Source organism: Mytilus trossulus, chromosome 6 (genome assembly GCF_036588685.1).
Source record: "Mytilus trossulus isolate FHL-02 chromosome 6, PNRI_Mtr1.1.1.hap1, whole genome shotgun sequence".
Taxonomy (NCBI): Eukaryota; Metazoa; Mollusca; class Bivalvia; order Mytilida; family Mytilidae; genus Mytilus; species Mytilus trossulus.
This window is the reverse complement of record NC_086378.1, coordinates 44604882-44619663: the sequence shown is the minus strand read 5'-3', so window position 1 is coordinate 44619663 and position 14782 is coordinate 44604882. Positions and strand designations below refer to the sequence as shown.

Genomic DNA, 14782 nt, shown 5'->3' with positions numbered 1-14782 from the left:
GATGAAGATATTTAAATCATCTACTACACACCAAATATAGAAACAGTTATCTGTAATTTTATATTCACTAGGAATTTGTTAAACTGACAACTGTTTATAGTTGAAAGTGTAGACATAAGCATAATTGACCAAAATCCTTGTTAGACAAGTTTTGTTTCACGAAATGAACGTCAACAATCTGAAATCATAATAAACGTCCTCTGCATAATCAGATTAACATTTTGAATACCATATGCGAACGGCTTTAAATTATATCTAAAAATGTCCTGATATAGATCGTTGAACGAAGAATCAACTTAACACAGAGAGTCAACTTCCTTATGTTATAAGTTCATCATATTTTTGTATAAAAAATCCGAAATTGTAAACACATAGATCGAAGGAAGAAGGATGCAACGTTGCTTTTTTGCAAAGAAGATCGTGTTTTACACATATCAGTTTAGCTCGACATAATGTCAGTGACCTGTCTTTAATTGTTGCAAACAAAGTAAGCTGCATATGAATTTAAAGTTCACTCACTTCCCAAGAGTTAATGCAATTGTGAAGCATATATGACCGATTTCAAATGTGCTTTCATTTCACGCAATGCCATTTAACCTCAGCATCAGAACTGTTAACATATACAAAATGGGTAAAACATAAAAAAAAATTGAACAATGATGTAATTGTAAGATACTCAAAACGCCGGCATATGGAGTATATATATCCTTGTTGCTACGATATTCAAGGGCATGCGATCCTATAGAATCTTCTTGATAGAGGGTTATTTTTGAAAAAAACGTGTACTTCACCCTTTATTCCAAGTTGTGAATTTAAAATAGTCCTTTCGAATGTGTTACGGGCGCCATCATATTGTAATGGACAATACATAAAGAATAATGATAAAAAGTGTATGGTAACATTTGGAGAAAGGAGATAAGTGTAAAAGGTTTGCCATAATTCCTCCCTAAAAAGTGGCATTAAGAAATGCTACAATTGGTCATTGTCCAACAATTTCACAGTTAAATATAGTGCGAATATCAAATTCGAATACCGGCGATTGTATTTAAAATCTTTAACAAGTAAATCTGTCATCCAATGTTTAATTATTATCGTAGTTTGTCTGTTCGAATCCAGCGCTAACGTTACTCAGTTTGTACAAGGTGTCGTCACTTTTCAATATATTTGATCATATATAAACAAATTTAGCTGTGACATTTATCATGTGTATCGATAATGCCGAATGATTATCGTGCTTTAACAGTTTGAAATTAGCGCCAACAATAACAGTTTTACACGGGGTACTGTTACTTGATATTACCATTTTTTTCTGAACAGAAATTTAAACACACGCTTTAAAATCTTATATTTCAGAAGATTAGTATTTTTTGCAGAACTAAGTAATAAAATACAGCTTCTTAAGTTTAACGGATAATCATTAAAAAAAGATACCTAAGCAAAACCGACAATATAAAGCAAACTAATTTCAAGATGCAATGTAGACAAACAGCAGTTTTCTTAACAATACATAGAAAAATGAAAGAAATCAAACACCGGGCATTATATCGGGTGCTCCAGATGGTTAAGAGTATCCTGCTTTGCCAGTTGCAACCACAGTGGTGTATATGTCTTGTTTGCCTTTAATAAAGCATTGTGTAAGTCTTATTTGCCAAATAAGTGCGTCTCTACAATATGTCAAGCTTTTCAACAGGCAACCCATCGAGGACTACCGCGGGTCTCAAGCGGGTCTCTACCGCGGTGCGTACGTAGCCGACCCATCGAGGGCTGCCGTGGGTCTATCATCTGCTGATGATAGAAAATTATATGAAAAAAAACCTACCATTAACATCAAATGCCACCAAATACAAAAACTAACGTGCTTTTCAAAATATAATACCTTGCAATTTAGTAAGTGATATCTCGTTTTTTATATGAATTCTAGATACATACTTCAAAACTTTTAAACTGAATCGGTGAATCTTTGAAAGAATTTAGTCAAGGTTTAAATCAATCTATGGTAACGCAACATGTATGCAAATCAGGTTAACTGTAGAAAAAAAGTCAAATCACAAAAATACTGAAATTCAAAACGGAAAGTTCATAATCAAATTGAAAAATCAAAAGACATATTCAGATTTACAATAATAGGAGTTAAGAGTAGTTTGCTTGTTTTTTTCAGACTGTGACATTATCGTCGTTCACTCTCAACATGTGTTTTGTGCAAAAAAACATATAATACTAACATAATGATATAACGCACAGCTGCGCATTAATAATTTTAATAAAAGATATAGAAATGCTTTATATGTCCGTTAAATGTTTAATATTTTTGCTAAAGAAAGATAAAGGGTTGTTCTACTCATTCATCTTTAATCTAAATATTGATTTTTTCTTTGTTTCCGATGATGTACTGTGTAAAAAACGTATGCATTAGAATGACGTAAATTATTACAAGAATGAAAAAAGATCTTTAAGAAGTCTTTTATTTCATCGAACTATATTTAAGACAAAACCGCCTAAAGAGCGGAGATGGTAGGAGTTTCAATACATTTTCATGTGAACAGACAATACAACAGCATTCAATTCATACAGTCTATTTTAGCATTTGCACTTTGTGGTTTCTAAGATACAGCTGTTTAATTTCTTTTTTGTTTTGATACAGTGATTCTTGTTAGATCTAGTTAGAGATCATATAAGATTTCAAAGATAGTAACTGCAATGTCTTTGCTCAGAGGATCACATGTATTAGAATGCATTTCTGATCAATACTCGTAATGTATAAACACAAATAGAAAAATATAGCTTTTAAAGGGTATCACTTTGAACAGTTATAACAACGCTTGAATAAAATTACAAATTTTAAAACCCTTTCTTAATTGAAACGAATTATAAATGTTTGATATTTACAAGTGTGACAGCCATTCAACGGTGAAAACCATATAAGTAAAGGTTAAGATACTGTGTTTCACATATATTTCTTGACAAAAATCCACAATAACAAACGGAGCAACATTTATAGTTCTTTGAAACTTTTGTCAATGTCTAAAAGGAACACTAAGAGTCGAACGTTTTGACAAACACACTGAGATTGAAAATTTCTTCGTTGGTATTAACTCTGTTTTGTTATTAAGGATAAAATAAATGTCCTTTTAATCATGTTAATACGTTTTGGACTAGTGCTATTAAAATAATTCTGAAATTAAAGCAAGAAATTTTTTCCTAAACAATTGTAAAATGGTCGATTAATCTAATTCAATTTCAATTCTGTGATCATCATGGATTGGTTGACCGATTCAATGTATGGTGTCTCAACGTCAACTGAATGACATATTTTATTTAGTGTGTCCTATTCACAATTGTGACGTTTTGCCTAAGTACAAAATTGTAGGGCGAGTGTTGCATTTTGAGCAGGAGGCGGTTAGTCCGTCGATACAACTCATTTATCTTTGTTTTTATTTCTTTTGATTACCTTAGTTTGTGCTGGTAAGGTTCTTGATGTGTAATCATAAATTGTGTGTAGTGTTTTGTCAATTATTATGTTAATACTTTTCAAATTATAGTCTTTTGTAGTGACCTCTTTATGATCTTCCTCTTTATAAAGACAGACGACATGTAGATAATTTGCAATGTAATCTACCAGGACGAATTTTGCCTAACACTTAATAATGTAAATATTATAAGCATATACTCGATTTGAGAATTATACGAAAACATTAACAATGGAGGTTATCTAATTAAATTTATTTTTGATATGATCATATGTATTTTATGTATTCCAAAGTATCCTTTACTGGTAAATTTTTAATACGTCTTATCGGAAAATATCAATAGTATAACAATGCCATAGATATCATGTCATTCACTTATGTATTGTGAAAATGTATGTATGCACTGTAGTTTTAACACCATGAAGATCAATAAATAAAACCATCAACAAATATAAACAAATATATGAGGTCTTTGTAGATACAAGGAAACGCACTCTTTTGTGTGTATTTGGTATGCTGATTTTGAATGATAAAATTCATACACCTTTTGCTTTCAAAAGATTGCCTTAAAACTTAAAACAAGCTTTGGTCAATAACATCATTCAACCTCTATGACAACGGTATAAGCTTCTATTGTTTGATCAGATTAATAAATCTTAAACTTTTACAAACATTGACTTCGTTACATGACCCCACATAGGGTCGTTGTCCGTTTCTTTAGCGAAATATAATGTGACCTTAAAAATGTATGCGCATGAGCAAACTCAGAGAGGACTTTAATTCCCGAAAATTAAATCGAAGTTATAGTAGAATAGGTAATAACATAACACAACATTGCACCGATTTTCTGCTGTCTGTGTTTGTTTTCTTTACATTGTTTGTACCGTACATTCTTAACAAGATTAAATTTTCATTACCGTTATGAAGAAAACGACCCAGAGAGGGATTCGTATTTAAAATTTGGGGAGATGGATACCTTTGGCGTTGTCAGTTTATTTTCGATCTATAATTTTGAATGTCCCTGTGACATGTATCTTTTGTCCCTCCTCTATTGTCATTTTCACGTTTTAAGAATACCATTTGTCAAGTTTCTTTTTGTAAGTATTGAAAAATAAACTGCATTAGGTGTATTATCCTATTTCATGTAGTTAAAAGGTTTGGTAGGCTTGCTTGTTTTGTTTATATAAACGTTTGCTCTAGAATTTTGACTAAAATTGATATCAATAGATGAGTGTGGCTCCTGCCTGTACATATTTATACAAAAAAAGCAATCAAGCCAACGAAATCTTTAAACTAAATGATAAATAGCTCTAACGCGTTAAAATTATGTACTCCGCCCTATTTAAGAAAGTTACCTTGGACTAACCAAAGTGAATTGAATTTTTCATATACTGTAACAATATATTTATTTCTATTTTCTGGGTTTTCAAATGCCCACAAAAAACAACGTCTTTAAAAGATGTTGGAGATAAGCCACGCCTTGAATATCCTTACCATATAATGCCCTTTCTTCATATACCGATATCACATCAGCCTGCTTACTCGTGTTTGCACCGTAACATTTAGTTGCCCGTTTTTTCATTACAGCATCTAACACTCGTCTAGGCGGAAGAAATTTGGGATCCGTTAAGAAGTTTATACTAGATGACTTTTGATAATGAACATATTTCCGTATTAAGAAAAACAGATCATAAATACTTTTGAACGAATTTTTACCTCCATTTATTATTTTTGCCTCGGGAATGAATCATTATCACGAAGTGGACATTGTTTTGTTGTCCATGCGTAACAAATACCTTTGCAAACAATTCGGAGGATTCCCTAAATTTTCTGATATTGGACGTAAAAGGCGCTTGGCTTGCCGAGTTTTAATGAACACATTATAACCCCATTTATATTTTTTGACTTGAATTTTCTTGTTCTGACTCTGTATCTTTTGGAGGAATTTTGCTGTGTGATTAACCATGTATAAATTGATAATGGATATTTTCAAAATCATCATCGCTTTGTTTTAAATTGAAATTACTTAGAATATCGCTTTCCCTTTTATCACTTACTTCAGAATTCGAACTTTGCGTAATTAAAATCGGGCCCCACTGTAACAAATCTATATCCTCCATGGTGGAAATGAGAATGTTTTTTTTATATAACTGAACAATGATAACACGCTTTTATATCTTCATGAGTGAGTTTTTTTAGTGAAATATGTTCACCTTGTTTGCATATACATTATTACTAAAATGTAAGGCGTGGCTATAAACGAATTTATTAAGCAGAATCTCACAGTTTAATGATCGGTAAAATAGGACAGAAAGTTTTGCAAAATCGTGAAAAAAAGAATATACTTTTATCAAGTGAAAGATCGATCATCGTGTCATATTTGCATCTGGTGCAAGACAATTGGTACCGTTAATTTTATTATTGTCATCTTTATCGAAGGAATTCCTCTTTGATTTACGATTATGATTTAAGGATTACCCAGCAAATACATGAGTTCAATATAAGAATTTAGATTGACAGACTTGTTTTGTTTTAATGTGAAATCAAACTATTTGGTAGAATTACGAAATCAAACTAATAAAGAATTCTGGGACTTAAAAGGCAATTAATCATATGCGTTTGAATAAACATAATGGTTTCCCTTCAGGATTTTGATTAATATTATGAATTTCATATGAAGGACTCACGAACTTTGCTGTTGAATTTTCGCACAAAGGTATCTATTTCTGTCACTTTTCCTTTTCCTGTACAATTTTTTACTATTTTGCATATTTTTTTTTAACAAATTGTATTATTGTTGCGTTGTTTTATCCTTGTTTTCTTCAGGTACAAACAAACTTCAAAACCAAATCTATGGAAAAATTAAGTAAAGGTTTTAGGTAATTTGTGGTACCGAAATCCCTGGCTAAATAGTTTACCAGTAATACATAGGTAATCTAAAATAAAATACGTCATATGTTCCGTATCTGAAAAAAAAACCCACCCAATTGATATGTCAACCGTCAACAGTTTCATACCTACAGGTGTCTCTGTGTTAGGTCATAATTAACTAATAATAAATCAATGATATGCATTCACCTTTACCAGAAAACATGTTTTCATATTTAGCAAAATCCTATTTTTCTCCAAATACCTCCGACATTCAACGTTACACTTTATTTTCACATTTAACGTATGCAAAATGTTTTTGTTTGGATGCACTAAACAGTAAAATGTTCATAAGGTAGGTGAATCAAGACAAATCCAGATTAGTCTAGAAATATTACTCTGACATCAATATATTGTTTTTGTTAAAATTAACATCTTCAGCAAAGCCCAAAATACAATTCCAGGTAGAAAACAAGTACAAAGTGAATATTTATTTAAAAACTTGTTATTTCAGGTTTCACGTTAAATTGTGACGTCTTAACGATATAAGTATAGATAATTTCTAATCATAACTTTTCAACAAATTCCGATAACACATTGGTCACAAAGGAATGTTTTAGATTTAAGATTTTTTGTAACAATTTGAGTGCCACTGATAAATCTTTAGTAGACACAATGCGTGCCTGGGGAAGACATATTAGCTTGGTATCATTTTTAATTCTAACAACTACTTGTCAATGCATATTTTGACATTGAATATTTTATTGCCTCGTCAGTAGAGGTAACAAGGTTTTGTTCATTGTCTGTATCTTAGTGTTTCTACTTTCAGGGAAAAGACAACCTTAATTATAATCCTGGTACCTATGATTACTATTAATTAGATTCTTGATTGGCGTATGTTTCTTTAAAACATCTATTCCTGTGGTAGAAAATACTTATACTTGTATTTTGAAAAAAAATTAAAAATGAAGCAAATGTCATATAATGAAAGTAACAAGTCGACAATAAAGGGACATCGTTGGTTTCAATATGAATATCGTTTATCAGTAAAAAAACGAACGTGTAGGGAAAGATATCAAAGGTTTATAAAAGACAATAACAATATCAAAACGTAAAATTTCAATATCTTTCAGAACATCATATCAATTGATGGGAATTGAAATATATAATATGTATACAACCTGCCTTACGTTTATTGACATGAGTATTCTTGTTTAGAAAGAAAATACCTTCATTTAGAGTTACAACATCAACCATACAATTATACTGATCGAAAAATGTCTACATTTCGGGATTCAATGTCTGATCTTTTAAACGTCATGGTAATGCTAAAAACAAACCAAAGTGCAAAGTGCTGTTTTCTTGCTTTAAATAATCTGATTAAACAGTTAGATCTTTTCTATATATTCACACAAGGTTTACTGCGATTGTTGACACGTAACCACTTCAGATATCGATGATGCCGTTACATGTACTCTAGAAAGTCAAAAGGATTTAAAGTTAGCATATATTTTTACTTTGTTTACTGAGAAAATAAAATTGTTTCACTTTCACTTCATTTTAAAAAGTATGAGACACATGTTTTATATAAATTTTACACTGACTTATTTTTAAACGTTTACTGAATAATTCCCCTTATTTATTCCTTACAATTCATGAATTCAAGCCGACCTTAACAAATAAATTATTGAAACAGCTTCATATATTGTTGTTTTATTGTAAATGAATATAAGGAATATTCACATGCTTTGATCTATGGAAAGCGTTATAAATAATTATACTTTAACCTTGACATCATTTTTGACTAGTAAATCATAAACCATCCAATCCAAAATATGACATTTTCTCAGTCGTTACCATAAAGAAGTGCTTGATTTATCGAAATAGAAACTTTTTTCTCAACATCTTTGTTGGTATTAATTCAGTCAAAATATTCACATGGCTTAAATTGTTCAACTATTTAGTAACAACGTTCATACATTATTGGCGTTCACACTAAGTACTTGATATTAGGCTCTTCCCTAGATTTTTTTCAAATGAATACTTTAAATTTGACTAGATATAAAATAAAATAGAAATTGAAACAAGTTATCTTTAAAAGTCTGATATCATTATCATCACTTTAATAGTTTCTGAGTATTAATTAATGTTCATATAGCACCTTATGCAAATAAAATGAATACTGTCTTATGCGAATACTGTTCGGTATTGTCTATTCTAAGTCACTAATTCATTAACTGCGTTTACTTTGACATATAATTAACACAACACTAAAATACGGAACCCTAAACGTTTCATTTGATGCACGTGGGATTATTATGCCCACATCACTGTGCGTCAATTATATATAAAATCTTTCAACTTGTTGGAATTTCTTTCCCTGGTTGGATAACGCTTTACTAGTGTTGTTGGTTGATTTCATTTAAGTTCTTCAGGTTTTTGTGGACGGTGCTCATTTTCCGTTGGGTTGACATGTCCACTACTTGTATGATTGTCCAATGTAGTTTGTTCTGAAATCGATTGCTCAGTGCTAGAAATGTTTGAATCAATAATTTGATCGGCATGTCTCCTCCATATCGTTGTAGGATCGACTTAAACTCGCTAAACAGGTCCAGTTTTTGTTGATATCGTCCCTGGTGTCCATTTATTTTTTGTCACGGTAATACGGACTACAACTGATTGTTCATCCTTAAATTCACTTTGGTAAGTTTTTCTTCGGTCACACATTTCCTCCTGTTTACTTTTTACTTGGTTTGCAATGGTCGGTCTTAAAAGATTCATCCTTGACGAGAATAACAAATAAACATCAAAACCAAATACATGAATTTGGGATAGACAAGTACCGTGAAATGTCTTATCGCAATGAGAATTTCACTCAAAAATAAGAGAAAACAAACGACACAACGTTGAAATGTAACACACACAGAAACGAACAATATTATAACAATGGCCATATTCCTGACTTGGTACAAGACAAAAAAATGGTGGGTTGAAGCTGGTTTTGTGGCATGCCAAACCTCGCACTTTAATTGCAATGTTAAATATAACATTGAAATGACAACATAATATTAAAGAAATACAATACAAATAAATAGGAGAACGTATTACATGTAGACAAAGAAACACATGATTAATAGATAACAAAAAACATCAGGTTTAAATTCAATACGCCAAAAACGCGCCTCGTCCACACCAGACTCACCAGTGACGCCCAGATATAAAAGATCGAAAGTGATAAAAAGTAAAAAGTTGTACAGCACTCAAGATCAAAAGTTGAATTTTATCTCAAAAATCTATCTCATGGATCGCTTCATGCACAAAAATGTGTTTTTTCATCAATATTCTAAGTAAATTTTGGCAATTTTGCTGGTATTAAGCTTGAATAATAGCACGGTGACCTGCAATTGTTTTTCATATGTTTGAAAATAAACAGTAGTTAAATCGGGATAGTATAGGAAAATTCTATCTAAGATATCATATACCGCTGATCCATCTTAGACGCCTTTTCTCTGACACAAATGTAAAACGATCTAACAGAGACTAAAAAAAACTCTGCAACTCATTTTTTTCCTTGTACATGACTACACTAGAAAGACTTTGTGGTTTTCCGCAAAATTGACAACAGCTATAATGTCAATCAAATAAAAAAAAACATTCCAAAAAAAAAAAGAGAATAAAAAAAGGAAACATTCAGGTTTGACAGTTTTATGTACCCGTAAACTTACACACACAAACTAATGCAACATGATTTTTTTCAGTGTCACTTGTTATTTCAATCTTTTTTCATTTAATAGTTTGTTGTGAATTACTATACGTTTGCCTTATTTTATTGATTCTATATTTTTTTGATAACCATTTGCATGTTTAGAATGAATAAAACATTATGAAATTCGATACACAATCGATTTATTTCATATATCATTTTATTCTGACACCACCTATGTTAAACAAAGCTATACATAAAAATATATTTCTTTATATTACATGGCGTTAACATTTGTTCTTATTTCGTCATCCAAACAGATCATCATATATTATTCAACTCAATATACTCTATGCTGCATGGAATCAGTTTATTAAGAAAGAAATCCGATTAACCAATCGATGACTGACATGAACATCTTTAAGAACGTAAGATCACGTGCTCACTTAACCTTCTCAATGAAAAAGTATAAATATCGCATGATATTCGAAATCGTGAACATCAGTGTTTTGTATGTCATTGAAGAAGGTTTGTTTATTATTGTCAAATAAAAAGTCCTTTTGATTGTTTGGAAACTTTGCTATAGTGCAACATTTTAATTGTGTTAAGTTATGATAAAAGATATATATATAGAGAAGCGAGATAACAACGGCATGCATTTTATCGATACAACTAGATGTGTCTACTCGGGAGAGTTATCATCAGTTGTAAGGAATGAACGACTATCGGAACCGGATTCTCATACAACTTCTTTAAAGAAAAAGAAGAAGCATGCATATGATGATATAAACAAAGATTTGCGGAATATAAGTTTTAATCTTCCTATGGACACATTACCAAGATATTCTAATGACTTACATGTGAATGGCACAACACAGCATTTTAAAAGACGGTCTTTTGAAATGACATCAGATGAACTTTTAAATGACAGTCTTCCATTCCGTCGTAGACAGAGCAGTGGTTCGTCAGTGTCATCTAGCTATAGATCAAGACTAACAAGTAATGCTTCTAACGCAAGTTCGAACTCGTCTTCTTGGAGTTGTGCATCATCTTGTTCAACTGGATACTACAGGGTACCAATTATGGGAGCTCAAGGTGTCGGTAAAACAGCTTTAGAGAACCGATTTATGAGCTCAGAGTACATGTCGCCTAATGAATCAAATATTGGTAAGTGATTTTATTTACTAAAATCAGAAAACAAAGTATCAACGAACCTTTTTTTTAAATCAACATCTATAGCTGTACTTTAGTTTAAATATTTAAAAAGAAAACTGAGTTGTCAATAGCATTAGAAAAAATTTACATTATATGTAGAGCACATAACTACGAATAAAAAGGAAATATGGAAGAGATGCCAACGAGACAGCAACATATAACAAATATTTTGAAAGCCATCAATAAAAAATCAGAATCGTCACTAAAAGACATATTTCAATGCAATGCGTCAATATTTTCAATCATCCTGAATCTTCAAAAGTGACGAAGAAATTACTCAATCTCAAATGACAGCACATTGTACAAACACATCATTGAAAGTAACAACATATAATCTCCCCTCGTCTTACAATTTTATATTTCATTTGTAGATGAGTTTGACGAGAGAAAACTGACCGTTGTTGTCAACAATGAGGAATCAACAATTGAATTTATAAATTTTCTATCCACTGATGTAAGTATATTGCTAATATTTTGTTTTTCATTTTTATTTGTGTTTTTTATTTTCATTTCCGATTAACCGTGACTTTCTGTAATGTTTATAATTACAGGAATATATCAATATTTACTGATCGAATGACAAAAGAATTATGTTCTAGAAACTAGCACGAAAGTGATTCTTTTTCATGAACTTTAAGAAATTCACAACACTTTATTGCGTTATATATAATACATGTAATATGACGTTCACTTTAAGTGTCTTAAAAAACACATAAAAGCGATATTTTCAGTCTTTATTTTTCAATTATATCAAAACCGATATAAAAAAAACTGGGTTAAACCCTCAAAACATGTACGAATTTAAAGAAAGACAATTTATTCAGTGAAAAACTTTAATTTCATCAAAACCAAAATGTTGAAACTTATATTTGTGAATTATTCGATTTAGGATGATGATTTACCAGCAGATGCCTATGTTGTTGTGTTTTCCGTCCACGATAGCGATTCTTTCTTACTAGCAGAGGGTTTTCTACAATATCTACGGAATGAAATTGATAGTGATAGACCAATAATATTAGTGGCCAATAAGATAGATTTAGTCAGGAAACGACAGGTCACCAAAGAAGGTAAGATGTCATTAAAACAATGAAAAATAAAACGTTATAAATTTCATAAGTTCGACGCTCTACGGATGTTCCTTCATAAGATGGCTTAAAGCCGAGTATTTGAAAAAAAGAAAGAAAATGAGCCAAAACAATCATCTAAAGACATCTAGCACTGACTATGTTTTGTTTATCATAATAACATGAGTTATCTCCACTATAGTTTAATTTTTTTAAAGGTCAATAATACTTTCAAACAAATATGCATATTTTAAATCAGTAAATATCGACTAATTGAACATAATGGGCATTCATAAATAACATGCAATAAAGACGATAGACTATTTTTTCTACAATATTAACATAAAGTCTAATACTTATTTTCTTTTTAGAAGCACGTGAGCTAGCAGAAGAATTTGAATGTAAATACATCGAAACATCAGCTGTGTTAAACCACAAAGTTGACGAGCTACTAGTTGGATTGTTAAAACAAATAAAACTGAAGCTGAATCCAGACGCAATTCAAAAAGCAGCTACTTTGACACAAGGCTCAGGAAAAAGGCATTCTCTTTTTAAAGGAGCAAAAAGACTGTTCAGTAAAATCTTAAGACGTTCATCAAAACCGTTTTCACAATGTGAAAATCTATTTGACCTATGATTTGTGTTATCAAAATGTATATATCGTTATTTTAATTAAGCAGCATTGTTAAAAGAAACATATAATTAAATCATCAATTTTGAATTAGGATGCAAATAAGTTTGAGAATATTATGTTTTGAGATTTGTAGTAAAAAAATATGAAACAAGCTAAAAAAGTTACATAGAAGTGCCTTCTTTGTGCGATCTATTTTTATAGATATTTGTTGGTCAGGTATTTCACCCTCATTTGTGTTAACTTGAACGTGACTCGCAATATTTATTTTCCTTATTTCATCTCACATGTACCTCATGTTTTGATCGAACTACTTATAAAACGCAAAATTTGTTATTACTTTAAAACAATGTCCTTTAGTGATTTGTACACTCTTGTTATTATCATATCTATGCAACTTTGGCAATAGTAGTGCAATATTATTTTATTGTTAACCATTATATTTTTTTTATAAAATATTGTTATGCTGTTTCCTATATTGTTACATTATTACGAATGCAAATATTAAAAATCAAATAAAAAACAAACTAGATCATGTGCTTGTTTTTTTTTAAAGATATAACTTAGTTACCTGAAATGATCTACCGAATTAGACTTGTTTCTGGGTAACAACACGGAGAGTGACACATCTGGAGCAGTATATGCTTTCCCTGCCGGATCACTTAAGATCACCCTGAGTTTTTGGTGGGGTTCGTGTTTCTCAGTCTTTAGTCTTGTATGTTTTTGTTTTGTTTATTTGTCTTTTTGTATTTTTATTAGCCATGGCATTGACAGGATCTGCCTACCCTTCCGGAGCACCTGAGATCACCCCTAGTTTTGGTGGGGTTCGTGTTGTTTATTCTTTAGTTTTCTATGTTGTGTCATGTGTACTATTGTATTTCTGTTTGTCTTTTTCATTTTTAGCCATGGCGTTGTCAGTTTGTTTTAGATTTATGAGTTTGACTGTCCCTTTGGTATCTTTCGTCCCTCTTTTGTTTTCGACTAATGAAATTGAATGGACGTCTAATATCTTTTGCATTACTTTTATTCATACGTAAAGTACATGTGCCATATATTTTTATATTACGGATAACAAATGTGTCGAGGTTTGTGATTGGATAACAACACAGAGATGTCAGTGTATATTCAGGAAACTGCCGGGGTATATACGACGTTTTTATCACCAACTGGAACCTCAAAAATGTCATCATAAAACCGGTTACTATGTGACGTAGTCAAAAGCTATTAGATTGTCAGAGGCTCACAGAGGGAAAATAATGACGTGCTTCAGTCAATACTACATTTTTGATATAAAAACACCCAAATTACACTTTTAATACTCAAATTTAATGTTAAAAGTGTTATTATAAATTATTACATACACGATAAAATTATGATCACAGCAAATTAGAAAATCCTTCACGTATGCCGAACATATCAGGGGTTTTAACTTATATATGTGTTGTGAACAAAAACATGCACTGGAAAATTAAGTCAGGGGTAATCCGTAATATATGTGTAATTCAGGTCTCAGAAAGGGTATATACTGTGACATTCCCGGCTTAAGGCTTATATCCCCTTCTCCTTCGGCTCAGGGGATATAAACTCTAAGCCGGGAATGTCACAGTATATACCCTGTCTGAGACCTGAATAACATATAATGTACGCCTGGTATCCAAGACACGTTATAAAGAGTAACAGTGTGTGACAAGGTTTAGATCGATTTATGTGTACTTGTCGACATCTTCAATACCGACTTATTTTACTTTGGGTAAAAACGAAATGTTTTGATTTTAACATATTTTCATTTCTATCGAAAGTTGCCTAATTTTGATATTCATTTAATGAATGAGAA

The 14782-nt window shown here is 31.2% G+C and overlaps 1 protein-coding gene across 1 annotated transcript; it reads left to right on the top strand.

Annotated features, from left to right (window-relative positions):
- The first annotated feature begins 10691 nt into the window (after positions 1-10691).
- On the top strand, positions 10692-12954 carry LOC134722730 (GTP-binding protein GEM-like). The gene is made up of 4 exons (XM_063586352.1): positions 10692-11205; positions 11625-11707; positions 12143-12320; positions 12689-12954. Exons 1-4 carry the CDS (start codon positions 10692-10694, stop codon positions 12952-12954), a joined length of 1041 nt encoding a protein of 346 aa, XP_063442422.1.
- Positions 12955-14782: the final 1828 nt, after the last annotated feature.

Coding starts and splice junctions, on each gene's coding strand:
- LOC134722730 (XM_063586352.1), top strand. CDS start 10,692: ATGCATTTTATCGATACAACTAGATGTGTCTACTCGGGAGAGTTATCA. Junction 11,206..11,624: donor GCCTAATGAATCAAATATTG/GTAAGTGATTTT, acceptor TTTCATTTGTAG/ATGAGTTTGACGAGAGAAAA. Junction 11,708..12,142: donor TAAATTTTCTATCCACTGAT/GTAAGTATATTG, acceptor TATTCGATTTAG/GATGATGATTTACCAGCAGA.